This window comes from Durio zibethinus, chromosome 25, assembly GCF_047325235.1.
Source record: "Durio zibethinus cultivar Kanyao isolate XHJ-2024 chromosome 25, ASM4732523v1, whole genome shotgun sequence".
NCBI lineage: Eukaryota > Viridiplantae > Streptophyta > Magnoliopsida > Malvales > Malvaceae > Durio > Durio zibethinus.
The window spans coordinates 19167739-19195632 of NC_143186.1; the positions used below are offsets into that span (position 1 = coordinate 19167739).

General features: G+C 34.9%; 5 protein-coding genes, 1 long non-coding RNA gene and 1 pseudogene across 11 annotated transcripts; 4 read left to right on the plus strand and 3 right to left on the minus strand.

The window, feature by feature from the left end:
* Positions 1–505: 505 nt before the first annotated feature.
* On the minus strand, positions 506–4396 carry LOC111275622 (RNA-binding (RRM/RBD/RNP motifs) family protein). 5 transcript variants are annotated; one of them, XM_022861061.2, is made up of 6 exons: positions 4098–4396; positions 3854–3926; positions 3736–3770; positions 3337–3563; positions 1831–3010; positions 506–1096 (listed from the first exon to the last, which is right to left on the minus strand). In XM_022861061.2, the coding sequence occupies exons 4-6, from the start codon at positions 3556–3558 to the stop codon at positions 1083–1085; spliced, it is 1416 nt and encodes a 471-aa protein (XP_022716796.1). In that variant the 5' UTR covers positions 3559–3563; positions 3736–3770; positions 3854–3926; positions 4098–4396; the 3' UTR covers positions 506–1082. The 5 variants fall into 5 exon arrangements, with proteins under 5 accessions (XP_022716796.1, XP_089610450.1, XP_022716797.1 ...); XM_089754324.1 differs by lacking the exon at positions 3736–3770 and having other exon boundaries at positions 4098–4395; XM_022861062.2 differs by lacking the exons at positions 3736–3770; positions 3854–3926 and having other exon boundaries at positions 4098–4395.
* On the plus strand, positions 4393–6202 carry LOC149511757 (uncharacterized). Its single transcript, XR_016333590.1, has 3 exons — positions 4393–4467; positions 4713–4855; positions 5869–6202. It is a non-coding gene; the product is annotated as an uncharacterized LOC149511757 (long non-coding RNA).
* A 149-nt stretch (positions 6203–6351) lies between these two features.
* LOC111276116 (putative leucine-rich repeat receptor-like protein kinase At1g68400) lies at positions 6352–8650 on the minus strand. Its single transcript, XM_022861929.2, has 2 exons — positions 7510–8650; positions 6352–7130 (listed from the first exon to the last, which is right to left on the minus strand). The coding sequence occupies exons 1-2, from the start codon at positions 8648–8650 to the stop codon at positions 6481–6483; spliced, it is 1791 nt and encodes a 596-aa protein (XP_022717664.2). The 3' UTR covers positions 6352–6480.
* Positions 8651–10650: 2000 nt separating this feature from the next.
* On the minus strand, positions 10651–12415 carry LOC111276426 (Protein kinase superfamily protein). The gene is made up of 3 exons (XM_022862157.2): positions 12282–12415; positions 11470–11973; positions 10651–11323 (listed from the first exon to the last, which is right to left on the minus strand). Exons 1-3 carry the CDS (start codon positions 12282–12284, stop codon positions 10931–10933), a joined length of 900 nt encoding a protein of 299 aa, XP_022717892.1. The 5' UTR covers positions 12285–12415; the 3' UTR covers positions 10651–10930.
* Positions 12416–16086: 3671 nt separating this feature from the next.
* On the plus strand, positions 16087–19239 carry FRL1 (FRIGIDA like 1). The gene is made up of 3 exons (XM_022861053.2): positions 16087–17127; positions 18128–18303; positions 18389–19239. The coding sequence occupies exons 1-3, from the start codon at positions 16122–16124 to the stop codon at positions 19019–19021; spliced, it is 1815 nt and encodes a 604-aa protein (XP_022716788.2). The 5' UTR covers positions 16087–16121; the 3' UTR covers positions 19022–19239.
* A 2170-nt stretch (positions 19240–21409) lies between these two features.
* LOC111275619 (putative WRKY transcription factor 20) lies at positions 21410–25596 on the plus strand. The gene is made up of 6 exons (XM_022861051.2): positions 21410–21698; positions 23031–23189; positions 23594–24134; positions 24220–24352; positions 24435–24590; positions 24957–25596. The coding sequence occupies exons 1-6, from the start codon at positions 21483–21485 to the stop codon at positions 25444–25446; spliced, it is 1695 nt and encodes a 564-aa protein (XP_022716786.1). The 5' UTR covers positions 21410–21482; the 3' UTR covers positions 25447–25596.
* Positions 25597–25732: 136 nt separating this feature from the next.
* Positions 25733–27615, plus strand: LOC111276115 (putative WRKY transcription factor 20; annotated as a pseudogene). Its single transcript, XR_016333474.1, has 4 exons — positions 25733–26416; positions 26503–26635; positions 26718–26873; positions 27237–27615. The product of XR_016333474.1 is annotated as a putative WRKY transcription factor 20 (transcript).
* Positions 27616–27894: the final 279 nt, after the last annotated feature.

The window sequence follows — 27894 nt, forward strand, 5'->3', positions numbered from 1 at the left end:
GCCATAAAACTTCACATAATGGTAAAAGAGGACCACAAGCATGGTAGTATCTATTTTTGGGTGCCACTATAAAAATTCAAATGAAAGTGATTTGAAAACCCCAAGCAAGACATATCCAGTTTTCTAAGGAAAGTATGGATAAGAGCTCAGTATGGCCACAGATTGGCCATTGAGAACAAATAACTGAAAGTTATATCAGCAGATGGAAACCTCTGAAGAATACAAGTAGAATGGAAATTAATGCAGCATTTTAGCTTTCCAGACAAAGAGAACAGTCCAAATTTCAATCATATCGGTATGTCAACCATAGGAATCAAGTTTCTCATAATCTAATAGCTTGCAGATTATCTTCATGTTCTTTATATAACAGTATCAAGAAAAGGAGATATGTTGAATGCAAGCTCGCAACTGATGGAGAGCTTAGCAGCAAAATCAGACAGTTATTACATATACTATGAGTAAAGTTGTTTGATGTAGTGTTTAATAAAAAAAATGAATCAGAATGTAATGTAACTTATTTGATTGGGATTTTATATGGGATATCTCTCTACTGTTTCACACTAGTAAATTGAACAGAAACTCCTTACAATCTGAGAGAAAAACAATCCCAGATAACATGATAATATAAGGACAAGAACTGGCAACTCTGCAAGGCATTACAGCAGCTGAAAAAAATTTAAAAAGAGAAAGGGAAAAAAATTAATACCCTATTGTTTGATGTACCACTACTGGCATGCCTTGCTGGAGATGCATGGTACATTAATTGGAACCAATCTTCCAGAGTATATATCCCGCAATCAGATTGTACACCTCACTCAAATGCCAAGAAAGGAACCTAAATTTTCACTATTAAAATAAAATTAAAAAAGGTCAAATCTCAAACCTTACAGAAAATCCCTTGTAACTGCTCACTCTGAATGTGTATATTTCAAATCAATAACCCTCGTTAGTGCTATAAGATCAATTTCCTTGTAAGCTGATATAGTAATGAGGCAGTCGTATCAGATTCACAAATCATTCACCTGTTTGCACAAATTCATTCACCCTACATTATAACTTCTGATATTCAAATAACAGGTCTCCTAGGCAGCAATTCCTGAATAAGAAACAAAAAAACGGTTGTATTAACAAATACAGCAAGCTTCCATAAATAAATGCTCAGAATCAAGCTCAGGTATCCGGATGTAAAAAAATTTTCCTTCAGTGATTCAGTCCTATGCGGTACAGATTAAGTTTGATTTTAAAGTTAAATTTCCCTACTGATTTGTTCTGAGTTATTTATGCTGACATCAAGTTCATACAGGCCCCAAAGAAAAGTTCAGATGAATATTCATTGATGCAAAGTGTTAAAAAAGCAAGCATAAATGTGGGGAGGTTGGATAAAATAATTGACACTCATGGATTCTATCATGGTACCACAAGTAAAGTAAACAGTAGATTCAGAGTCCATTCCAAAAACAATTGTTAAATAGGCAAAACAAATATGACCTCCCTTTTAAATTCAAACTCCATGAACTTAAAACAAATTAGTTCCGCCTTATACTAATTGCTTTATATTGATTCCCTCTGCTAATCAGATGCCACAGACAAGTTTATGTTAGGGTACCTAATCTCGTAGATGCAAAAACTAAGGAAAATTTCTAGTATCAATGAACTATGACCGCAATTAAATTCCAGCACAAGGATATTTTCATCTAGAATCAAGAAAGTTCAACTGAAACCTTCAAGTTGAAAGTAGTTATTCCCATCCTAGTGAATCTTGAGTAAACCTAACCTAAATTCAGAAGCTATTTCTTAAGGTCCATTTAATGAAACTAAATAGAACATTACCTCTATTGGTCTGTCCGCTTGCAACACTGTAACTTCCAACATAATCCTCAGAGGTCCTTGCAGTAACATCTGAGGATATATTGCCAAGCCCATAAGTGAACGAGCTAGAACCAATCAAGTCAGGATTTGCAGACCGCCAAGTAGAGTCACCATATACTGAACCACTGCGGTAAAGATCCCCATAGGACCCTTCAAAATTACCAGTTGACCCAGCAAATGATGATGTTGGAGCTGCAACAGTACCAACGTTTCTTCCATATCCTCCCCCTCCCAAACCATAGTTGTCATCAGCACTCCCACCAGTATAGACAGAAGCATTCCCTCTGCTTTGCACCGGAGGAGAAGGGCTCCAATTAGCCCCACTATTTCCTAAAGAACCAAAACTCCCACTTCCTGTCCCCAAGTAACCACTAGGGCTGGAAGCATTTGTGGCATTGCTAAGGCCTCCATTTCCCCAGACATTTCGAGTAGCAGAGTTCAAAATAGAATCATTTCTTCCACTTCCGACACCATATCCAATAGGAGTGTTATACCTGTTTGAATTCCCACTGTAATAGGGGCTAAATATCCGCCCATATCCAAGATTGTTACCAAAGTTGGAACTTCCACCATAGCTTGGGCTCATTCCTGGTTCCATATTCATACCTATTCCATAGCCAGTTGTACTAAATGGAGGAAACCCGCTTCGACTACTAGCAAGAGGATTAAACCTACCATCCATCCTGACTCCAAAGCCTCCAAGTGGGCTTAGATTATATCCCTGAGCATAATTATTGAGAAAGTTGGCAGCCCTACTCAAACCATAATTATATCCAATCACAGGGCTGCGGCTGGGGCCTGGAGATAGTTCTTTAGGAACTGCCCTCTTGACCTCAACCAATTTCCCATTGAGTTCGTGAAATGTTTTATGCAGGACTCGATCTACTGCTTCCTCTGAATCATAAGTGATGAAGCCGAACCCTCTCGGCCTCTGGGTGTTATGATCATACATCACCACAACATCAGTAATTGTACCAAACTGATCAAAGTAGTTCTTAAAGTCACCCTCAGTGACTGTAGATGCTAAACCTCCAACAAAAATCTTTTTTGTGCGTCCAGGGCCGGGAGATCGAGTGATGACACTCATGCTCCTGTTTAGAATGTGTTGATCTTCCCTAGGAACAGCCTTCTTCGCCTCAACCTGAAAATTGAGCAGTCAGCAAGTTTAATCAAACAATTGCATCACATTTTCTGTCCCAACCTAACAATTGGATAGAAATGCACTGAAACAAAATCATATTAAGTCAATGCCACAAAATAGTTCAAACTCATCACTTTGTGTCCACAGAAAGAAGAAATGTCGGCAAACTTTAACTCACTGTGATTATCACAAAACTCAAATTAATTGAGGATAAACAACATCCCTCCTCTATAGGCATTTTCTAGTAGTACTTTAGACAGAAGGAAAATATAAATTCCCAATTAAATCCGTAACGTATAAAGGATAATCATAATCAAGGCTCTCACCGTGCGACCATCAATCATATGCTTATCCATAATTACCCTCTCAGCGACAGCAGGATCAGCAAAGACAACGAAACCAAAGCCACGGGCACGACCTGTGACACGATCTCTCATGATCATTGCTTCCACCACTTCTCCATACTTCCTGAAATACTCCTTGAGACGTTCCTCATCAGTGTCCCAAGATATCCCACCAATGAAGAGTTTACCAAGATCTGATTCCATCTTATCTGCAGTCACCATCATCAACCACCAAATTTCAATCCCAAAATGAAAAATCTCAACTTTTCTCATAAAAAAGTAGCACAATTGGATTAAAAGATTAAATTTTCAAGTTCAAACAGAATTATATCACCAATTCACCAAATGAAACTCTTTCACAAAAAGCCAATCCTGAATTACCCAATTATCATCAGCAGCTGCTAAAAAGGATCCATCTTTATATAGAAAAACAAACCAAAACAGATCAAAATGTGAACAATAAAACAATCAAACAGGAAGGTTACAAGAAACAACATACCCTTTGATATGAATTATAGACAGAATCTGATCAAAGACACAGTGGGTAGTTCTCAAATCTAATCTAGGATCATCTGAAAATTTCATGCACCAATCAAAAAACAACCCAAAATTCCTGACAATAAAAAAAATTGGAAATTGAGACCAAATTATGTGGATCAAGACAGAGGAAAAGTCTTCAGAAAGATCAGGAAGCAGAGAAAAACAGAGAGGAGGAAGAAGAAGAAAAAAGATTGAAACTTTACCATCTTGGAAATGACCCAGATTAGAAAATGGGAAGGAAATTAAGATCTGAGATGAGATATGATGACAATGGAAACAGAAGAGGAGGTATTGTTCATTTTTTTATTATCCTTTTTCTCTTTAAAAAGGCTTTTTCTCTCTTCCCCTCTCTCTCCTCCTCTGTTTCTTTTCTATCTTTCTTGGTTATTCCACTCCTCTTAATTAAATCAAAAGAAAAGGAATTGGAGGAGAGAGAGGCAGATAGAGAAGAGAGAGAATATATGGAGAGAGAGATAGATTAAGATTGGCAATCGTCCGGTGTAAGAATATTTGGAGTAGCCTAAGGAGTAATGGCAGGAGATGGTGATGCTTGTTTTTCAAAGAAAATTAATAGTAAAAAACTTTATTTTGATTTTTTGAAAATTTTTTTGTAATGTTTAAATCAACCAAAAAACAAAAAAACGAGCATATCACATACCTATTCCTTGCTTGGATTGCATGTCAGAACCAAATTATGTTTCAACTTTTACATTTTTAATCATGAAACAGACTTTTGGACCACTTTTTTAGACCTTAAATTTGCATTATTTTATGACAAATTATATCAATTATTAATTTTTTGGGTACTTTTTTTATAGGAAATATATTTTCAGACAGGCTGGTTCAAATTTTTGGCATGCTGTTGTTGTCCAAGAGTTCATGTTACAGTTAACCTTACGGTTTAGAATGAGTCTGGCTGGCTTGAGACCACACATAAAACTAGTGGAGTTACAACCTACAGGTTAGTTCAATCATCAATGCTTATTTTATTTTTCTGCTTTTCCTTTTTTTACTCTCAAAAAACACTAAAATGGGATAACGCAACATCGTCAAACTATTACAATTTCATGACAATCGTCATGTCTGGTTCTGGATTGTTTAATTGAAGTCTCTAAAAAGTTCTCTCTTAAAACTCTTGAAACAACATTGAGGATTGAGTTCTAAAATCCAAGTACAATCCTATGTTTTGTTTTGTTTTGTTTTGTCAGATTTGATGCATTCACAAGTTAAGCTTTGATTAGACAGATACCAAAATCAACAACTAAAAGGATTAAAAGGTAATTAAATCTTGATCTGCCATTGACTTCATTTCTTCTCAACTCTCCCCCATAAAGCCTAAAACTTGTTGCTATTAAATTAGTGGTGTAAAAGAACAACAACAGATAAGCCAGCTCAATGATGCAAAATCGATTTCTTAACCTTTGATCTAAACCTTAATTTCAATGTTAAACTACGTGTTTCGATATGTTCAATGAGTGTTCTTGGATGCATTGATTTTTTTTTCTAATTTTCTAATATTGGTAGAACAACTTTTTGCAGTTAGACTGGCATATATTTTATTTGGTGTAAGCAGAAAGCAAGGTCCATTGATTAATTTAGTTTAAAAGAGAGATTGGTTTGTGGTGAAGATATTTTAGTATGTTTAATGATTTGGCCTGCAATTTTTAAGCATACTATAAGAGAACAACCAATCTAAGAAACTATGCAAGATAAACAATGTTTTCCTCCATTTGGCCAAGATCCAAATAAAATCATATAGGAAATTCAAATATAATGTAGGCCACAACAGTCATTCAGTTCCAAACCAAGCATTACAATTGAAGATTCCAAACGGCCAAACCCCATTGTTTTTGACAGAAAAAAAATTGGGAATGTAAAGTTTCAGCAGAAAAAACTATTGCTTGAGCATGTTTCACATGTCATTTTAAGCTTATTTCAAGACTATATAATTCATGTTTATTGCCTGATAAACAGGTTAGACAGAAATGGAAAGTGGAAGAACAGGAAAGTGTAGTCTGATAAACACAGTTTTCAGCCTGAAAGAGCTGTACATAGGAAATGTCATTGGTAAACCACAGCTACTCTAGATATGTACTTTATCTAGATTGCCATGTTTAAGCTTTGTACTTTCATTTGATTTTCTTTATACTGTAATGACTGCTTACCGGCTTTTATGGTATTTGGCTTGCTTAGTATTAGTAAAAATGAATAAACTTGCTTAGTTTAGCCCAAACTTTCTTTGCTTGGATTAAACAAAAAGAGGATTATCATGCGATGTTTTCTGCTTCTGTCAAGGCCCGAGATGTATTTCGATTAATAAGGGTTAAAAGGTAGCTTTCAGGAAGAAGAAAACGAGACAAGCAAACAAGAGGCAGGTACTTGTAAAGTCTATTATGATAATAACATGACTTATAATTGGAGTCACTCTCCCTCATTATGTACATTGGCTTCTGCCTTCCCTGTAAAAAGGCCCAGATGGATGTCTTATTGAACTTAACATGGAAGTCCTATCTGCTAAACAAACGAACGGTACTGAATTTCTGGTGCTGAAGGGAAAAGGGAATACGAAACATATTGAAGTAGCCACTAATAATTTGATCCTGGAGTGTCCCAAGTCTCAGGTATGACACTGTGAAGTATACAGCATTCCGGGTGGCCTGATTCCCAAGAAGACATAGAAGAAACTGAACGATCCTCGTGTGCAAACAAAGCCTCATCTATCTTCTCTAAGACTTCTGATGCAGTTGGTCTATCTTGTGGTGAATGAGATACACATTTAAGAGCAACATTTAGCAAAGGAAATGCCCACTGCAATGCAGTTTTGGTGACCTCCTTGTCAAAGACCTCTCCAGTCCATTCTTCCCTCACCATTGACCTGACCCACTTAGGAAGGTCTACTCCTGTTTTTTCCACAGTTTTGCCAGTTAGTAACTCCAATAGGATAACTCCGAAGCTGAAAACATCGCCTTGTTCTGATAAACATTTCTCAGGTGCAATATAACCATTGAAGGCGAAGAGGCAATTCTTTTTGGGGTCTAAAAGCCTTGAAATCCCATATTCACTTATTAATGGTTCCATGTTTTCACCCAACAATATATTTGAGAGCTTTAGATTTCCATGAGGAATGCTCTCCTCATCCTTGGAACTCTGATATATGAATGCCAAACCCCTAGCAATTCCACTTGCTATAGTCAGTCTAAGTCTCCATGGAAAGTCTCTTTTACCCTCAATGTATTCTACAGGTTAACAAGACAGTTTTATTAGATGCAGGATAGAAGACATTTTGACATGACAGCTAATTGCAGTCACAAAATTGTTCATTAAATACAAATGAAGATGCATTATTTTCAATGATTTACATGAAGGAATAACAAGATCAAGCAGAGAGAACAGTTCAAATTTCAATAAAGTAACCAAATGGAAACACTTTTGCAGTCCAAAACATTGTCTTATTTTTCTCGTGTTTATATGAAAGAATAATGCAGTTTTGTAATGTTTGAGCACCTCTCACTGTGCATGAGTGAGGTGACTGAGCACAATTGTGCTTGCTGGAAAGTCTAAATAGGTTTGATCACGGGATGACCAGCCTCATTGATCTTAAGATTCTCAACAAACCTTGTAAAAAGTTTAAGAGGCTCCCATTGTTCTGATACTTGTAGAACAGAAGCTTTTCTTCTTCAGTACAATTGTAGCCAACAAGGGGTAGGATATTTCGATGCTTCAAGTTCCCTATCTGCCTCATTGTTTGGCCAAACTCTTCAAAAGACACCTGCAATTTCTTCAATCTTTTGACAGCATAAGTTGTATTGTTCTTAAGTATTACCTTGTAAAGGTTGCTGCATAGGCTCTGGTTTTGTAAATCAGCTGAGGCTTCTAGGAGATCATCTAGTGTAAAGCTTTCATGGTCTTCAACAAAGAACACAAGCTCTTGGTGTTTATCCTCCGGCTTCACTTCCTCTATAGCATTAACAGAAGGAAGTTTGAGAGGCGATTCTTTGAGAGCCGTTAGCATCTCCTTCTCTTTCTTCTTTCTATCATCCCTCCTTCTCATATAGTATAAGAACACGAAGAGGAAGCCAATGCTAAGAAATATGGGCAGTATAGTGGACAATAGGTTGTTTGAATCACTAGAGTCATTTGGGTTTGCTGCAGGTTGTTCATGAACCTGTCCTGTTGTGTTTAAATGACTATCTCTTTTTAGTGCAATTGGTTCCTTGGAATACGTATAAACATGCTTGAATTCGTGTTTGATATGTGGACTGATGGGAGTCAAATGATTGTTAGAGATGTCCAAGCTTTTGAGATATTTTAACTTGGTTAGAGTCCAAGGAACTCTCCCACTTAAAGAATTGCTGCTTAGGTTTAGATACCTAAGCCTTGTGCAGGATGATATCGATCTTGGTATTGTTCCATGTATAAGATTTCTCGCTAAGCTAAGAACTTGAAGGTTTTGGAGCTTGCAGAGGGCATCTGCATCTATTACCCCACTAAGATTCAGATTTTCAAGCCTTATTTCTAGTATGGAGGTAGCCTGCAGATTACACTTTACACCTTCAAACTTATACAAGCAAGGATTTTGTGATAATTCATTCCATTGAGTACCTAGCTTATTTTGGGGATCAACTGATCTAATGAAGCTAAAGAAAGATTTCGATTCATTTAACTCACCTCCAATGCAGACTGTGGTTAATAGAGGAACAATTGCAATGCATATTAGCCCCTTCAGAAACATGTCAAAACCTCCTCTTCTCTGCATCGTTGGACTATTTTCTTTGGTCAACCGAAACTTGCTTAAAGGGTACTTCATAAGGCACCTTGATAGAATCACAATACATCATTGTTCCTCCTTGTTTTGATATAACAGATAAGGACATTTTCAGTCATAGCTTCCAAAGCTTCCTATCTGCATTTTTCCAATAATTTATACTAGCAACATTAATGAACTTTACGTAATCCGTCATCTTCAATGAGATAGTAGACTCATACTAGAATATTACTAAGACATCTTCAACATCTTGCTCACAATCCTTTGGTTGCTGATAACAGTTTGAGCTGTCACAGTCTCTTCTGATAACACTATGTCATAACAGTTGAGGAAATTGGTGACCAACACAATAATCAAGGAGTAAGTGACAAGATATTTGGACAAAAACAATGTCTGTGTTTTGGAACATCCTAATTAACTGAAACCTGGCAGCTTAGAAGCTGTTATTTGTTGGCCTAATTTGGCTTTTCTTTTTTTTTTTTTCACCATGAAAACCATGTGCTGTGAAGCCAAGAAGCAGCAAACATACATTGACAAGCACAATGTAACAGGCAATCAGACATACACAAGTTAACTTCAGTTTTTTTTTTTTTTTTCCCTGTAATAATCAAAGGCTTCTGTTTCCCTTGCAACTTGCAAAAATTCTGGTCCTTTCTCCCATTTCTTTATCATGCATGACTCTGTCAATTCAATTATAAAAAGCAAGCAATTTCCATTTATATGCATGGTTGGTACTATTAGCCTATTACATTCAAGCATCACTGTTCAATTATCAGGGAAAATCATATTGCAAAATATAAAAATGTACACTTTAGAGAATTAAAAAAAAAAAAAAAAAAAAAAACAGGGTTCCATGTTTTATTTAACAACTTTAATTTTATCAGTTCTAACTTCTAGGCTGTCCCAGAAACAGGAAGCTAAGATAAAGCTTCAGAGGCCATATACGAACAACATGATTTTCTTGTCTTTCTTTTATTTAATATACTAGTCATGTTTTTTTTTAAGTTGTTTGTTAATATAAAATTATTAAAAGATTCCAAAACAAAATTAAAAGATTATTTTTTTTAAGATAGAATTTGGAAAATGGAAGCCATGTTTCTACCTTTAGATTTTGCTTTTTGCCTCAAAAGTCAGCCTCATGAAAGTTTCTCCCAAACCACTCATCAGAGGCATATTAAAACTATATATATTCTGATTCTAGTAGATAATAATATACAGAGTAACTAAAATTTCATTTCCTATTCAAATTAACATTTCTCATCCCTATCAAATATTTTAAATTACCCCACCTTCTAATACTGCAATATAAATCCGAAATTTAGTCTAATTGATTCATACAATTATTCTTAAAAAATGATATTTAACAAGTTTTAGATTTAAAGAGTAACACCTATAATTTTTTTTTTTACCTTTTTATAAAAGTATAATTAAATATTAAATGATTCTGTGTTTCTAATGAAAAATAATTTTTCTTTCGTTTAATTGTTTAAATTTGGAATATGGGATTTTTTCTCTCTATGAATTTAGATTTGTTTAAAGGAAATGTGTAAGGTCAGCATTGCACTTACAAACTTTGATGCCAAATTCTGCAATATTTGTTTTTTTTTTTTTTTATTTCTTTTGGAAATGGAAAACTAGTCAGGGCAGATCATGGACAGGCTATATCAATAATTTCCCAACAAATTTGAGTGTGACAGCAATACCAAAAAGGCTTCTTTGTCACCCAACTAATTCCTATAAAAAAATATGTCCTATGTTCCAAGCCAAGAGAGCAACTTTAAATTATTTTGAAAGGTCATTGGCTTGAATGTCATAATCTCTGTAGGTAGGCCAGCTCCTCATCAAAACATGGCATGTTCTTTACAGCTCCATTCAACCCTTTGAATCAAATTATATTTTGCTTTGACTTTACTTCAAATGCAACCCTAATCTCAATTGATCTTTATCTGATAAGTTTTGCAATTTGAACTTCAAAAAATGATTAAAAGATAGAGGAATTCAAGGCTTTACACACACAATCTTCTTTCCATTCAAACTTGAAAATTGTCTGTTTTTGAAACCACTATGTACAAACCAATCCCCAAAAGTCTCTCCCAAGTTATATATATCCAATTAACCTACTTGAAAGAGAGATTTGAGGGGAAAAAGCAATCATTAATTTGGATTTGCATCCAAATCAATCCTAATTACAAAGATTAAAAAGCAATTAATTAAAAATTATACAAAAATCTATGCCTATTTGAGTTCATACTACATATTGATAAGCCTTAGTCAAGAAGAGACTCCATCATCATTTTCATCATCATCAACTTCATAAAAAAATGGATCCTTGAGCAGGTCCGCCGCTGACGGTCTTGCCCTAGGCTGAGCAAGGCATCTCTCAATGAATGCTTTTACATCGGGATCTCTAACCTTGCTCAAGGCTTGAGGCCTCACCCCACTAGAAACTTTCTTGTAAATTTTGGCCACATTGTCACACTCACTATAGGGAATTTCCAAGGTCACCATCTCAAGCACACACATGCCAAATGAGTATATATCAACAAGTTCTGTGTAATGTTCCTCATATAACTCCGGTGCCATAAATTCCGGTGTCCCAAGGATTGAATGTGCTGAATGGTTCTTCCCAACAATGGCAGCCAATCCCAAATCACCAATCTTAACCTATTGAAAATCAAATTGTTAAGATTAATATCACTAAAGGTTGCATCCAAAGTAGCCATCATAAATCATATTCTCTACTCTTATTTTCTTTGCTTTTCCTATCTTAGTTACCAAACATGTAAAAAAAAAACAAAACAAAAGCATACCTGACCAGTGTTTCCATTGACAAAAACATTGCTGCAATTAAGATCTCTGTGAATAATGCAAGGCTCATGAGTATGCAAATAATCCAAGCCTTTCAAAATCTGCTTTGACCATTTCTTCAATGCCTTCATTGAAACTTGTCTATGTTTTTTCCTGTACTCCCTCAGATTCCCAGAAGTACACACTTCAGTTATGAAATTCAACGTGCTATGTTCCTCGTCTCGCCAAACATTGTACAATGAGATTATGTTTTTGTTGGTTAATGATCTTAATAAACGAACCTCCGAATAAAGCCTATCGATCATGGTTGGATCGTTGGAGAAGTTTCTTAGTTTGACTTGGTTCCATGCAACTTCAATGCCTTCTTCTTGATCAAATGCTCGGTAAACCTTTTTTACTGCTCCAGATCCTAGAAGCTCAGTGTAACGACCATAACGACCCGTCGGATCGATCTCGACAAAGGGCTCGGAATCCTTGTCGGACTGGTCTGGATTGACGCTAGGCATCTGCTTATGGAAATCATGCAAAAACATGAGTGAAAAAGAACAAAAAAAAAAAAAAACCAACAATTTTTTTTTCCTTTTGGGACCAAAGTTTAAGGCCTAAACCAATGAAAAACAAGAAAACTTGAACAAAAATAAAAGAAAACCCTTAAAATTATTAGACTTTGCAAAAGATCTTAACATGAAGAGAAGAATCTTAAAAACCACCGATAACCCATAAAACATAAGACAATTATATCATAAAAAACTAAGGTTTCAAGCCAAAAAAAAACAAAAAAGAAAATAAAAAAAAGGGTTTATGGAGAACTCACCATTAAAGAGATATGAGAAGCAAAGACTTTGAACCAGAAAAAAAGCGTAACGGAACACGAAGCATGGAAAAGCTAAAGGGTTTTGAAGAGTAGTATTTATAGTAGAAGTATTTTAGGTTAAAAAATTAGGTGGAATTAACTATGGTTAATTTACATTTACATCAACCTATATAGGTTGGATTAAGGAATTTTGATTTTTTTTTTTAAATTATGATTTTAATTAAGGCTAATGTCGATTAAAATGATATGTATAATGATCAGATTTATAAATGATACAATCAGATTTAAGTATATTAAAACGCGTATATGAATTAAGCAAATATGAATCGAGTTAAAAATTTCGAAAAAATAAAAAATAAAAAATTTGAAAATATTTTAATTTTAATTGCATTTTTTTTTTTTTGAGGTTTTGTTTCTTGTATGTTGTAAGTAATAAAGAAGTTGACTTTGGACCTTTTTTATATTGAATGATAACCGTCCATGTAAGCATGTGGGTGCTTTTTGAGTTGGTTGTGGATCAGTTGGACGGTCTAGATGAAACTAGAGAGCTCTAGTGATTGAGGGGAAGAACAAGTCTAATTTCAAGTCTATGACTTTGAATTTTCCATCTTTTTCATTTTGCATTGGTCTAGTTGGAGTGTGTTTGGCTTGCAAGAAAGTTGTTGAAAGAAAATCCAATTTGGTAAAGCAGGAATTATGGGGTTACCAAATATATCAACTGGAACTTACTAAAAGGTAGGATTAGATTCTCCAAAAAGCAAAAAAAAAAAAGAAATCAACATGAAGTGAGATCTTATTTGATCTTATTTGAATTTAGAGTTTTTTTTTATTAAAAATTATTAGAAATTAAGATAAAATTATCAGATAAATATTAGAGTATTTGATTCAATGAGTAGAACACGATTGAATGTTCAAAAAATAGAATTAAAATCCCTCTTTTCCAAACTAAAAAGATTAAAATTATGGAATGGAACATGATCATAAAGATGTATATATATTGATTGTCAGATTCTTTTTCAAGAAACAAATCAATTGCTAACTTTTTTATTATATATCAATTTTGAACTTAATTATCTTAACAAAAGCAATATTAAACTATACTATATCCATTATTATCTCAAATTTAGGATCTATATTAATACATATCATTAATCAATTAATTCATAATTATTTGATCATTTATTTTTTTATTTTTTTAAAATTACGATTGAAATTTGAATTCGAAACTCTTAATTTTAGACCTATTCAAATACTATTAAAATAATAACTTATCTGTAAACATCTCGGTACTCTTTAATTATGAAATTATGAAACTAATATTTAAAGATTTCCATGAAGTTTATAGCATATTGGAATCAAGCACCAAATGAAGATATAATTAATTAATTAAGTAGAATGTCGAATATTATGATTTTTTTTTTAATGTAATGTCAAGATTTATGTAACAACAAATAGTGATAAACAAACTTTTGTACCTAAGAATTTGGTGGCAGCACATGCTTATTGGTTCTTCAAAAAGTAACCTAATAATAGCCTAAATTAAATAACATTTTTAGTTTTTTTTCCTTAATGTTGTGTTGCAAATTTTTTTTTTTTAATTTTTAATCTACCCTTAATACTTTAATCCTTATCTTTTTAATTTATCAAAAGAAAACATTAACGACTAAATTCTTTTAAACTCGTAACCTTCAAGAGTTATTATTAAATCATAATCTTGGTTCTCGAATATCAATATTTATAATTATAATTAATTTTAATATATGCATATCTCAAAACTTATAAAATATGGTATATATCAAAAGAATTATAGAAGCTAGGATCCATAGTTTTTGAGGTTGGCATTTTCTCGTGACATCCTAGGCTTTTGCTATCTAAATTATTAAAACGTGAAGGAACATGTGATTTCATAGTCCAATTTGTTTTCTCCAATCTTAGCATACAATAATGTGATGTGAATTGCATATGATAGCCATTAATGCATGCTTCAATAATCAATTTCTTTGACAATATTGCTAAGTTTCAAAACTAACAAAATTAGCAAAATTCTAGTCAAATCTTAAAATATTGTATATATCTTCTTTGGCAAGATTGTTAAAAATTAAATTTCGGTTATTGAAATTAAAAATAAAATATTTTACCAACGAATCACGTGTTTATAATTGATCAAATATTATATGACTATTTTTGTAGAACAAGTGAATTTAATTTGGGTAAGCAAATTGCAAAGTGTTAGTGAAGCAAGATATTATAATATTTAAATGCACCTTAGCTTTTATTTTCAACTTAATCCCATTAAATAAAGTAATATTTTTGCAACAGAATATTTGGTTTAATGATAAATACATATATGTTATACATAAAAATTAAATTTAAATTCTCAACTTCCTTTAAAAAATAATAATATGCCGTTTTATGTGTTTAAATTACTTAATTAAGTTGATTAATGCATGATCCAATTGAATTAATCTCTTCCCCAAATTAAAAAAAAAAAAATCTCATGCAAGCAAGACCCATGGTCCCCATATGAAGTGTTTATGGTTCTAAATTGGTCTATTGCTCTACTCATAGGGCAACAGAAGAGGGGCAACTGTGGCTGTAAAAGGCACAATAGTACTGCAAAGAAAATGAGAGCAAACTATTGAAATTAAGGCTAATTTTGCATAATCCAGTGAATCAATTGAGTGAAATATATCTTCTTTTTTTTTTTTTTCACTTTGTTGAAAAAAGTATATATATTTGATCATAACATTGTCCATTCCTTTATCAGAATGTTTGCTTGTCATGATTATCCACTTCTTTTTCTTGGTTGCTATTTCCATGATAATGGAACTAAATTGTTTGGGGGGCCCAAAATTTATGGGAAGGAACTTTATTGCTCTATGAGTAGTGCAAGCATGCGGTAGGACAACTGAAATTAAAAGGTTTTATACGCATCTTATTTATATGGGATATCAACATTAAAAAGGATATAAATGTTATGAGACTATTATTTTTATTAATAACCTTTGTAGCATATACATTTGCATTTAAGCAAACAAAAAAAGGGAAAGAAAATAATGTACTAAACAATCCCTTTTTATCAAATGGAAATGCTTCATGTTCAATTTCTTTTTTATATGAAAGAAGTCGTAATATGATAATAATAGAAAAATTACAAGTTGATGATGGTGTTTTGGGTATAAGTGAGTTAGACAATGATTTGAAGGTTATGCTGGGAATTGTCTGTACCTACTATAAGAAAGTACGATCAAAGAGAATTGGAGTTAATTCTTTAGGAAGTGCTCCGACGTTTAAGACAGTCAAGTGTTTAGAGCTTCTTAAAGAAACAAAGTTGCAAAGAATGTGAAAAAAAAAAAAAAAACTTTAAAGCCCTATTTGCTGTTTCCAACAACTTGGGTTGTCTTTTCTGTTTCTCTCATGGGGACAACAATTATAGGGAAAGGCACAAAATGATGGAGTTTGCAGCACATTCTAAAGCATGCCCACTTCGATTGTGGGTATATTTGGACGGAAATGGAGAAAAAAGCAACCATTACCAGAGAACTTCATGTGGCCCATTATTGTGATCCAAATTCTAATGTAGTTAATTTGTTTAAAACTAATTACACAATCAGATAATTTAATTACTATTGAAAAATTATGTGAAAAAAAAAAAGTAAAATTTGAAGCTTATTGTCTTGGGCCGGATTGGGCCAACAATTTTAAGTGTTACATGAAGTCCAGCCCATGAATATGTTTATTTTTATGATATATAAAAAAAAAAAAACTCTGCTATTTATTTGTTCGGGATTTATTTTTATTAATTGTCCTTTTTCATAGTTCAGTTAATTTCTTAAAAGAATGTCATCGGAAAATCGTTTAGCGACGACATCACCGTCGCTGAAATCAATAGAATCGGCGATCAAACTCATAGACGTCAAAAAGGACGAACTCAAGAAAGCGTTCGATGATCTCCAAGCCAACTCTTTGCACCTCTCTTCTTTCTCTTTTCCCTGGTCCGACCTCGACTCTCACTTTACCGCTATCCAGAACTCGGTGACTCAACGATTCCGACTCCTCGAGTCTCGCGAGTCCGGTCACCACCCAGTTGATGCCGTCCCCGCTTCGGGGCTCGCTCGGTGCTCGACGCAATCGTTATTGTCAAAACAGGGAGACCCATCTGCACCGAAACCGTTATCGAGAAACGACCGAGTTGACGCAGCCACTGAGCCGGTGGCGGCGAATCGGCCATTAAATCAGATCGAACCGTTAAATGGTGACCAACCCTCGTCGTCAAATTCAATGGGACTGCAGTCTGATGGTTCAGCTCCAGCGTCAGGCCGTATTGACTCGGTGGTGACTCGGCCAGAGCTGAAGGAGTTATGTGAGGGAATGGATGGGAAGGGGTTGAGGAAGTACATAAATGACCGTGTAAAGGAACGGGAAGCTATCCGAATGGAGCTTCCAGGTGCTCTAAAGAGTGCTCCGGATCCTGGGGCGATGGTTTTAGATGCAATGGAGGGGTTTTATGCGGAGAATTCACAGTCTAAAGGCGATAAAGACCCAGAATTGTTCGGGTTGAGGAGGGTTTGCGTGTTTTTGTTGGAGCAGTTGATGGAAACTGGTGTAAGTTTTAGTGAAGAAGTGAGGGAGAGAGCAAAGAAGTTAGCTTTAGAGTGGAAAGGCAAGGTCAGGTTGAGCAAAGATAACTCTTTGGAGACATTGGCGTTGTTGCATTTAATGGCAACTTATAATTTGGGAGATGTGGTTGATAAAGAGGAGCTTGTTGGTTACTTTTTTATGGCTGCTAGGTTCCGGCAAGCTACAATGTTGTGTAGGTCAATTGGTTTAGGGGAGAAAGTTCATGGTAAGGTTATTGGTTTCTTGATTCAACGCGGTTCTTATCATGTGGATTTTGATTTATTTTATTTTGGAATGGTGTTATGCTTGTTTTCCTATGTTTTATGCGCATTTAAATGTCTTTCATTCATGGATGATGAGTTTTATCATGAATGCTTGATTTTGATTATTAGGTGTGATAGAGTTTTGAGAATTGAAGCTTTCATGTATGGATTGATATGTCAAAGGTCTTGGTTCAAGTTGGTTGAATGTGATTCTTGTCGTGCATTTTGGTTTATTTGATTTTATGGTTGGTGTTTATGCTTTTTTTTTCAACTGTTCATGTGCATTTAAAGTTCTTTTATTCCATGCAATAAGAAAAAGTTCTTTTATGAGATAGTTTGCTGCATATCCGAGAATGGTAAGATGAGTTTCAGTCATCAAATTTCTGCATTGTATTGGAAATATACACCTACTGTAACTTGACTTAATTGAATGCCTGCAATCCTTGGGGGGTTTTATGATCTTTTGTAATGCATATGTTGAATGCCTTGAATTTTGATGTAATTGCTTACCTAGGAAATGAAGATACTTTTTTGCTATATTAAAAAGAAATTTATATCTTGTTTTGAACAAAAAAGTTTAGATGGGAGACTCACCTTGATTAAAAGTTTTATGGCTAGAATAGCTTACTCGATTGTCACTGGCAAGACGCAAGTGAAACATAAGCACGGTGACCTCCCAAAAGACAAAAAATGTTTCATGGATCAAAAAATAAATAAGAAAAGCATGGGGAGATCTTTTTGTTGCATCAAATCATTGTGCGCACATGTAATGGTGTAGCATATTGTTTTCTCTTTTAAAAAATCAGCTCAAGTTGTAATTCAGGGTGATTTCATGTATTTCGGGCATAGAATTTACATAATTTTCTGCCCCTTTTGAGATTTAGATTTCCCTCCCTCATGCCAGTATTGATCTTGTAACTTAAGAAGTAGCTTCTGATAACAGCCTTGCCTTATGTGTTGCAGATTTGATTCGAAAACTGTTAGATAGTGGCAAACAACTACTTGCTGTGAGATTTATATTTGAGTTTGGGCTAGCAGAAAAATTCCCACCGGTGCCACTTTTGGATGACTATCTGAAGGAGACAAAGAAGCTTGCTAACCAAGTTTGCAAGGATGGAAAGAACTCTCTTAAGTCACAGGTAAAGTTTCATTTCCTGCAAACTTTTCAGATGATACTCTAGCATTCAATATTTATATATATTTTAATCACATTATCCCATGCAGAATGAGGCCACAGCCAAAGAAATTGCTGCCTTGAAAGCTGTAATTAAAATAATTGAAGAGAACAAACTAGCAACTGAGTATTCACAAGAGTGCCTTCAGAAGCGTATTGAGCAGCTTGAGAAGCAGCAGGCAGACAGGAGACCTCCTGCAACACCGCCTGCTCCCAAGCCTCTGCAGCAGCAGGCTATTCAGCGGGCCAATCAGGTGGCAAGTCAGCAGGCAAAGAAGAAGAAGAAGAAGCAGGCACTGGGAAAGCTGCAGCAGAGTGGCAACAAGCGTCCTAAAATAACTGCATCTGTTGTTCCTATAGCAGCCTCATTGGGTGTTAGCGGTTCAAGTTCAGCGGTTCCCCCATTCCAGCAATCTCATCTTCGGCCAGCAAGTTTATTGCCAGATCATTCTGCTGCATATTTGAGGTCGCCAGTCGGTCCTTATGGTTTGGCAGGCTCCACTTCTGCTGTTAATCCTTATGTAGGCTCATCAGCTGCATTATATGGTTTGGCAGGAGCCCCCATGGGTTTCTCTGTGAATCCAAACCCTGCTGCATCCCATTTATATTCTTATGACAGGCTGCCTACTTACGGTCCATATGGTTTACCACCACAGTACCAACCATCTTACCGTCCACTGTAGCTGTTATTGCCCGTCGTATGCTTTTGGACGCTAGCACATTGGCCTGGCATTGATGCACTGGTTGTTGTAAAGCACTCCTGTTTTTTTGATAAGTGGGTAGCATTGCATAAACTAGATTTGGTGACTGACTTTCTGATGGTTGAGGCTACATAGTGTTTTATTTATTGATAATTTTGCAAATTGATCAGAAGATTTATGTACATGATGATTTTCTTTTATGAGATGACATTAATTTTCAATGTAGAAGTCACAAACACAACCACCTAGCCATTTTCTGTTCATTATAGTACTCTGTCTTGTTTTTATGAATAAAACCAGACCGACAACATTGCTTAGAAATCATTTTTTGTTGTACTAATTCAATATATTCCTTCTTTTTCCACAGTTGAGGCCACTAGCTGCTCTGGACAATGGGGTTAGCCCATCCAACCTCGTTTTCTCTTTATCACTGAGTTTGCCTGTCGGAGTTTTATTTTTTTTACCTCTTTTTTGCTACAGTTTTTGCTTCCAGGATGATTTGTAGAATTTATTGCTTAAGAACTAGGATTTAATGAGATGCCTTTATACATGTAATGTCTGATAACTGTTATTTTCTCATCATGGTGTTAAAGTCAGTAGGTTTTTATGGTTCTAGGTGGTTAATGTCGGAGTGAATAAGGGAAAGGTTTGGTTGTTAAAGTGATTGTGATATTGTGATATGTCTCTTTCCTTGGTATCATTATGATCTTATCGGTTGCCTGACGGCAAGTTCTGAGACGCAGACACAGTTACAAGATTGCTCATTTATGAAACTTTGCTTTGCAGAAAGCAGTTCAAGGGAGGGACACTACCTAAACTGGTAGCTTTCCTGTCTCTCATTGATTAATGCTAACACTTGGTAATAAAAGCCGACATTAGTTCTGATATGATTGCTTGAATCAAATAAATCAAAATAAGGTTTAACTTAAAAATTTTTTTTTACCCAAAGCGTTAACTTAGAACACATTTGTTAGCCTAGTAAAAATGGTTCACTGTTCTAAAGTGCTGTTTCATTACATTTCATGTTAACCCATTTTTAGCTTTGGTAAGACATTGCTTGTGAAAGTACCCAAAGCTTAAATTTCAAAAGCTTTTAGTGACAAATTGACATGAAGCTGAGCCCTAACTATACCTTTATTTGTATATACACCAATTTTTACTCAAATCCATTTGTCTCATTCTATAATTCTTCAAGCAACAATCATGAAAGTTTATAACCATTTGCAGAAATAAAGTTTGTAAGTACTTACAATGTTCATTTAAAACCATTTTGGGACAGTTTGAGCAAATTCTTGCTTTGGTCCCATAATCATGATTATGTGTCCTTTATAATGTTTATAGCAATGTTGTTTTATTACATACAAACAAGAACATAAATTGACATAGATTTTCATTTTTCAACTTTGGGGCTATAATTAAAAAGTCATCTTTTGCTAATGACTGATCTAAGAGCATAATACAAGTAATTATAACTCATCTGTCAAAAAGCTAAAGCAGGTTTTGAAGCTTAAATTTCTCTCCCTCACTTATTAAAGGGAGCTGTCATATCTCTAGTTTTAGAAGGTTTTTGTATTGAATTATAGAGGCTAAGAAAAAAGTAAATAAATAAATAAATAAAACCTAATGGAAAGATTAGTTCTTTGTTAGGATTTCGGTGGTTAATCAAGTTAACCAGTTAACTATTTAATTTTTTGATAAAATATTAAAGTTCTAATTTTAATAAATAATAATCATAATTTATTCTTTGACAACTTTGATTAAATTGATTTTTATTTTTTTACTTAAAAATCATAAATAAAGCAAAATTTCCCCCTTATCTTTTCCTTTTTCCATACCAATTATAGTACAAATTTATGTGAATCCAATCCAAATTCATTAGTACATAAGCTCAGCTTACATATAGACAGATAACTCAAAACCAAAACATAGACAAAGATTTGTTTTTTTTTTTTTTTTTTGGTTTAAAAGAAAATAATAGAGAAAGAAAAAGTGTGATATTGCCTTGACAAAATGGGTTACCTTTTGAAGTTTTTAACCACCTTCCAAAAATAAAAACCACAGAAAAACCATTATTAAAAACTTAAAATTAAAATTAAAATTAAAATTGAAAAAAAAAAGTGACAAGGCAAGGCAATGACACAAACCCCAGACCCAGATCCAATGTAACAAGTTAAACTCTGTCCCTCTCTTCTGACAACCTTCTCCAACACACCAAACCGATCTCACTCCCAACAATTTTAAAGTTCTAATTTTTCTTTTGAAATATTAAAGTTTTTATTTTTATTTTAATTTAAGGCAAACCAAAGAAAATTAAAAAAAAAAAAAAATTTCACTTGAATTTACTTATATACCCCTCCCTCCTTTTTCTTTTACAGACATAAATATCAACTCCTTTTTGACTCTCTTCTCTTCACTGTCTTGTCTTCTTTTTTTTCTTTGGCTAATGATAATGGAGGAACAAATATTAGCTTCTTCTTCATCAGCTGCAGCTGCTACAACTCAGCCCGATCTATTGGGTTCGGCTGGTTCTGGTGGAGCTCGGTACAAGCTGGTGGCTCCAGCTAAGCTACCGATCTCAAGGTCGGCTTGTATTACGATCCCACCTGGGCTTAGTCCTTCTTCTTTCTTGGAGTCACCTGTTCTTCTTTCAGATTTTAAGGTTAGAGCTGTTTTTTTATGTTTTTTGGGGTTGGATCGGTTCTGGGTTATGTTTGTTTCCTGAGAAAATGGAGGAAAGTTGGCTACTTTCTGAGAATTCACTGGTAAAATTTAGTTCTTTTTTCTTTTTAAGAAAAACCCAATTTTTTTAATTGACTAAAGAATTCAGCAATGTGAGATTCAAAGTTTTGATTGTTATTTCCTAAAGTAGCTTTTAGTGGGGAATTTTTCTTTTTTCTTTTTCCTTTTTTTTTTCTGGGTTTGGTTGGCTAGGTTTTTGAATGATGTGATTTGGATTTAATTTTCAGGGAAAGAGATGCTCAAGGGATAAAAGTAATGGGTTTCTATATTTGTTTGCTTTGATTTTGAGGTTCTTTAAAATGCTTGATTTTATATTTGAACCGGTTCATGGTGTTGGGGACTTTAAAGAGAAAAAAGATTCTGATGCTTTATTATTGCAATTATTAGATAAATTATGAAATATGGTTCCTTAGCCTCCATGGATTTGTATATTGTGGAAGGAGGAATAAGGCTTTTCTATTTTTTTTAATGTTTTGAAGTATAAAATTTTGATGGAACCTTTTTTTTATAGTTTTGATTTATTTTTTAATGTCAATGTTGTTTTTTCACATAATGAATCACCCCCTTTTGATTGTGGGAATTGTAGCTTTTCATAGTTTTGGTGTTTGTCCTTGTTTTAACGGTGTGCTGTAGAATATGGAATAATATGGAACAGATGCCCATGGTGAGATGGAGTGGATGGATGGACTGATGCTTCTTTAAAGGCATTTGTTTGATTTAGATCAAAGAATGGATGTTTGTTTAAGTGTGTTGTGCTAGGAGGCAATGAAATGAATGGGTGGAAAATAGAAAGTAGGTGGGTCAAGGTGAAGAGAAGAGACATGATTGCCTGTGATTTAATGGAGGATATGACATCACATAGAGTTGAATTTGCAAAAGGGAATTAGTAGTGAAGCCAAAGGAGTTGAGTAGTAGGTTTTACAGACTTGTTTTCCACATCAAGTGTAGGGTTAACCAGAATTACATGAATATTTATTGAATGGATTTTGCTTTTATTCACCTTTAGTTGGTTTGTTCTGTAATCTTGTCTTTCCTTCCTTTATTGTATGTTATTTTTGGCACTAAATAAATTTGATAGAATTAGTTTGTTTAATCTTAGATCGCTAGCCGAGTTTGAACATTATGTACTTATTCATGTTGATGAGAATAATATCTGGAAGTTTACCAGTTGTTACTTGTTGGTGAACGGAACCACAACGGTTTTATAGAACTATATGGAGTAATTTGTTGTTCTGTCTTCTTGTTCTTCCAGGCAGAGCCTTCACCAACTACTGGTTCTCTCATTAAGCCTCAAGCAGTTCATGCCTCTGTTGCTTCTAGTACATATTCGGCATCTGCTGTGTGTTCTAATGCTTTTGATGAAAGAAATCCCTGTTGCTTTGAGTTTAGACCCCATCCTGGATCAAATATGGTAATTTCCTGACAAATGTTAATGAATATTTTGAGATTGAAATTTAAATAATATTTTCCTCTTTTGTGTCTTTTGCCCCTGTAGCTAGTCTTATTAATGTACAATCATTTTATATTTCACCATAGCCATAGCTATATGATTAGGTGGTCATCTATAATCCTGATTTCATTTGAATTCTCTTCTGCATCATTTTCTACCCTGCCATAGATTCTGCAATAGGTAACTGATGTTTTAGATAACCAGCAGAGGCATCATGTCAGAAGGCATCATTGGCGCACGTAAACTTAGCAGCGTGCTATCTCTTCTCTCTCCTCAAAATTTTTCAATACTGACATCCTTATCTAAGTTCATTGTGTTATGTTGGTTGAATTATATAGTTGTCTAACGTTTTTTGCTTATTCAAGGCACCTGCAGATTTAAACCATCAGAGAAGTGAACAATCTCTGCAAATCCAAGGTCAATACCAGACTCTATCATTCAATTCATCGGCTTCGGTTAAGAGTGAGATGATAGGCTCCTCAAATGAGTTGAGTCTCTCAGTACCTGCCCATACAGCTACTTCTATGGCTAGTGCTCCGGCTGAAATTGATGTAGACGAATTAAACCAGATAGGGAACCCAAATAGTGGGATGCAGTCAGGGCAGTCTGATCCTAGAGGAGGTGGCCCAGCAGTGCCATCTGATGATGGATACAACTGGAGAAAGTATGGACAGAAACATGTTAAAGGAAGTGAATTTCCACGCAGTTATTACAAATGTACACATCCTAATTGTGAAGTAAAAAAGCTATTTGAGCGATCTCATGATGGACAGATCACAGAGATAATATACAAAGGTACACATGATCATCCTAAACCTCAACCTAGCCGCCGATATTCTTCTGGTAATATCATGTCTGGCCAAGAAGAAAGATCTGACAAGGTCTCATCTTTGACTGGTAGAGATGGTAAGGGAAAAAGCTACACATTCAGTTTTAGGTGTTAGAGTACTTTTTTGCTTGTGAATTAATCTTTTCTTTTTCTGTATTTTAGACAAGCCATCCAGCATGTTTGGCCATATGGTTCATAATATTGAGCCGAATAGTACTGCAGATCTATCTCCTGTCACAGCTAATGATGATAATGTAGATGAGGTTGACGATGATGATCCATTCTCAAAGCGAAGGTATTGTTATTGTTCGATAGAGGCTTTAACTTTTTCCTCAGTGGATTTGTCTTGCTAAGTGATATTATCAAACTATGAGCAGGAAGATGGAGGGTGGGATTGATATCACTCCTGTGGTGAAGCCAATACGGGAACCACGTGTTGTTGTTCAGACTCTGAGTGAAGTTGATATACTGGATGATGGGTATCGATGGCGCAAATATGGGCAAAAAGTAGTGAGAGGAAATCCTAATCCTAGGTACATATCATTAAATCAATGATGATAGAATTAGAATCATAATAAATTGGAAGTCATATCTTAATAAGCTCGTCTGTTTCGACATATAGCTCCTCAAATGCAATATTGGTGGGCATAAATCTCCTTAGGAAGCATGCTGACTTTTGTGCTTTGTCATAAATTAGAGAGGACAACTGAATGTTTGTAGAATCTTCTATTCAGTTTATGTCCAGCGTTATTTGAATTTTGTTGTTTTGCTATAAATTCATTGCATGCAGACTTCAAGGCACATACTTTAGTGTCATGTGTGTGACTTGACGATATTCTTTTATTCTGGTTTATTACATTATTCTATAATGTTTTATTTTCTGCTTACTTTTTATGTAGGAGTTATTATAAGTGCACAAATGCTGGTTGCCCTGTTAGAAAACACGTTGAGAGGGCATCTCATGATCCAAAAGCCGTTATAACCACATATGAGGGAAAACACAATCATGATGTACCTACTGCAAGGTCCAGTAGTCATGATACAGCAGGATCAGTAGCTATGAATGGGCCATCAAGGATTAGATCAGAAGAAATTGATGCCATTAGCCTTGATCTTGGTGTTGGAATCAGTTCTACTCCTGAAAATAGTTCAAACGAGCATCATCAATTGCCTTCTGAACTGGTCAAAAGCGACCCACAGACTGGTGGTTCTAGTTTCAAATTGGTTCAAGCAACTCCAATGACAGCATATTATGGTGTTCTAAATGGTGGCATGAATCAGTATGGATCTAGTGAAAATCCAAGTGAAGGTCGCGGTGTTGAAATTACACCCCTAAATCACTCTTATGCATTTCCACAGAGCATGGGAAGAATACTAACAGGTCCTTAAATCTGTTGACAATGTAGTTGACAAGAAATAAAATGTGGATAGGATTTCTTTTTTTTTTCCCCCATCTTTTTGGCTGGTAAAAGAAGAAAAGGCTAGAATTGTATTCTTAAATATGGATTGTTCTACATATATATATTAGTTTTTATTTGATCTGATCTTGTTAACTGGACTAAAAGCTTCCTTCTGTTGCCAATCACTGTTTGTATTAACTTTGTAGTTTGTACAAAAGTGGAACTGATACACGTATTATTACAGGAAGGTGTTGTAAACAAGTTCTTGAAATGGAATTTGTAAGGAATATGTTTCCATCTTGTCTTAACTTGGAGAATTTGTGATTACTACAGTGTATACCTGTATTTTTCTTGACCATTGCCTCTCAGATAATGTGCCTGAATTCAAAGCTTTGGTTACACATTTTGATGTATGATTCTCATAAAATTATCCAAAAAAGAAATTGCTAGAGGCTTGTTTGAGAACTTGAGATGTCCAGATGATCGACCAAACATGTGAAGATTCCAAGGCCAAGAAGATGGACCTTGTATGTCCTGATTGTTGATTCAAGGGTGAGGTTCAAGTGCAGACAGCTACTTCTATGGCTAGTGCTCCGGCTGAAATTGATGTAGACGAATTAAACCAGATAGGGAACCCAAATAGTGGGACGCCAGTCAGGGCAGCCTGATCCTAGAGGAGGTGGTCCATCAGTGCCATCTGATGATGGATACAACTGGAGAAAGTATGGACAGAAACATGTTAAAGGAAGTGAATTTCCACGCAGTTATTACAAATGTACACATCCTAATTGTGAAGTAAAAAGCTATTTGAGCGATCTCATGATGGACAGATCACAGAGATAATATACAAAGGTACACATGATCATCCTAAACCTCAACCTAGCCGCCGATATTCTTCTGGTAATATCATGTCTGGCCAAGAAGATCTGACAAGGTCTCATCTTTGACCGGTAGAGATGGTAAGGGAAAAGGCTACACATTCAGTTTTATGTGTTAAGGGTACTTTTTTGCTTGTGAATTAATCTTTTCTTTTTTCGTATTTTAGACAAGCCATCCAGCATGTTTGACCAGATGGTTCATAATATTGAGCCGAATGGTACTGCCGATCTATCTCCTGTCACAGCTAATGATGATAATGTAGATGAGGTTGACGATGATGATCCATTCTCAAAGCGAAGGTATTGTTATTGTTCGATAGAGGCTTTAACTTTTTCCTCAGTGGATTTGTCTTGCTCAGTGATATTATCAAACTATGAGCAGGAAGATGGAGGGTGGGATTGATATCGCTCCTGTGGTGAGGCCAATCCGGGAACCACGTGTTGTTGTTCAGACTCTGAGTGAAGTTGATATACTGGATGATGGGTATCGATGGCGCAAATATGGGCAAAAAGTAGTGAGAGGAAATCCTAATCCTAGGTACATATCATTAAATCAATGATGATAGAATTAGAATCATAAATTGCAAGTCACATCTTAATAAGCTCATCTGTTTCGACATATAGCTTCTCAAACGCAACATTGGTGGGCATAAATCTCCATAGGAAGCATGCTGACCTTTGTGCGTTGTCATAAATTAGAGAGGACAACTGAATGTTTGTAGAATCTTCTATTCAGTTTATTTCCAGCGTTATTTGGATTTTGTTGTTTTGCTATAAATTCATTGCATGCAGACTTCAAGGCACATACTTTAGTGTCATGTGTGCGTCTTGACCATATTCTTTTATTCTGGTTTCTTACATTATTCGATAATATTTTATTTTCTGCTTTCTTTTTATGTAGGAGTTATTATAAGTGCACAAATGCCGGTTGCCCTGTTAGAAAACACGTTGAGAGAGCATCTCATGGTCCAAAGCCGTTGTAACCACATATGAGGGAAAACACAATCATGATGTACCTACTGCAAGGACCAGTAGTCATGACTGGTGGTTCTAGTTTCAAATTGGTTCAAGCAACTCCAATGACAGCATATTATGGTGTTCTAAATGGTGGCATGAATCAGTATGGATCTTGAAGGATTTAGAGCAGAGGAAGAACAAAGAAAAAAAAAACAAAAGAAATTAATCTGTCATTTGAAGTAAATTAGCTCATCAAATCATGAGCTTCATTTCATTAATTTATAAGTTTCAAAAATACAAAAAATTGTTTAACTACTACAAAAGTTATTTGCCTAACAGTATGGATCATCATGCATAGATCCATCATGTTACCTAAACTGATCAGATGACAGAACTTGTTATAAAAGTGCCAGTAAAAATGCCATACCTAGTTGCTTTAACCACTAACACACTAACACTCATCCTTGGCATTTCTACTGGAAACACCAAGACTTTTCTTTAATGTTTCAAACCTTGCCTTTGGTAAGGCCTTTATCAGAATGTCTAAAATTTGATCTTCTGACTTGCAATGCTCCAGTTTCACTTCATTCTCAGCTTCAACT

What these genes read in the sequence shown, in the direction of transcription:
- LOC111275622 (XM_022861054.2), bottom strand. Translation starts at nt 3,627, where the DNA reads ATGAGAAAAGTTGAGATTTTTCATTTTGGGATTGAAATTTGGTGGTTG. An exon ending in ATATGATTGATGGTCGCACG is followed by an intron (nt 3,011 to 3,336) that starts GTGAGAGCCTTG and finishes CTCAATTTTCAG; the next exon opens with GTTGAGGCGAAGAAGGCTGT.
- LOC111276116 (XM_022861929.2), bottom strand. Translation starts at nt 8,650, where the DNA reads ATGCAGAGAAGAGGAGGTTTTGACATGTTTCTGAAGGGGCTAATATGC. An exon ending in CCTCTTAAACTTTTTACAAG is followed by an intron (nt 7,131 to 7,509) that starts GTTTGTTGAGAA and finishes GTTAACCTGTAG; the next exon opens with AATACATTGAGGGTAAAAGA.
- LOC111276426 (XM_022862157.2), bottom strand. An exon ending in TCAATGGAAACACTGGTCAG is followed by an intron (nt 11,324 to 11,469) that starts GTATGCTTTTGT and finishes GATTTTCAATAG; the next exon opens with GTTAAGATTGGTGATTTGGG.
- FRL1 (XM_022861053.2), top strand. Translation starts at nt 16,122, where the DNA reads ATGTCATCGGAAAATCGTTTAGCGACGACATCACCGTCGCTGAAATCA. An exon ending in TTTAGGGGAGAAAGTTCATG is followed by an intron (nt 17,128 to 18,127) that starts GTAAGGTTATTG and finishes TATGTGTTGCAG; the next exon opens with ATTTGATTCGAAAACTGTTA. An exon ending in AGAACTCTCTTAAGTCACAG is followed by an intron (nt 18,304 to 18,388) that starts GTAAAGTTTCAT and finishes TATCCCATGCAG; the next exon opens with AATGAGGCCACAGCCAAAGA.
- LOC111275619 (XM_022861051.2), top strand. Translation starts at nt 21,483, where the DNA reads ATGATAATGGAGGAACAAATATTAGCTTCTTCTTCATCAGCTGCAGCT. An exon ending in TTCTTCTTTCAGATTTTAAG is followed by an intron (nt 21,699 to 23,030) that starts GTTAGAGCTGTT and finishes TTGTTCTTCCAG; the next exon opens with GCAGAGCCTTCACCAACTAC. An exon ending in CCCATCCTGGATCAAATATG is followed by an intron (nt 23,190 to 23,593) that starts GTAATTTCCTGA and finishes TGCTTATTCAAG; the next exon opens with GCACCTGCAGATTTAAACCA.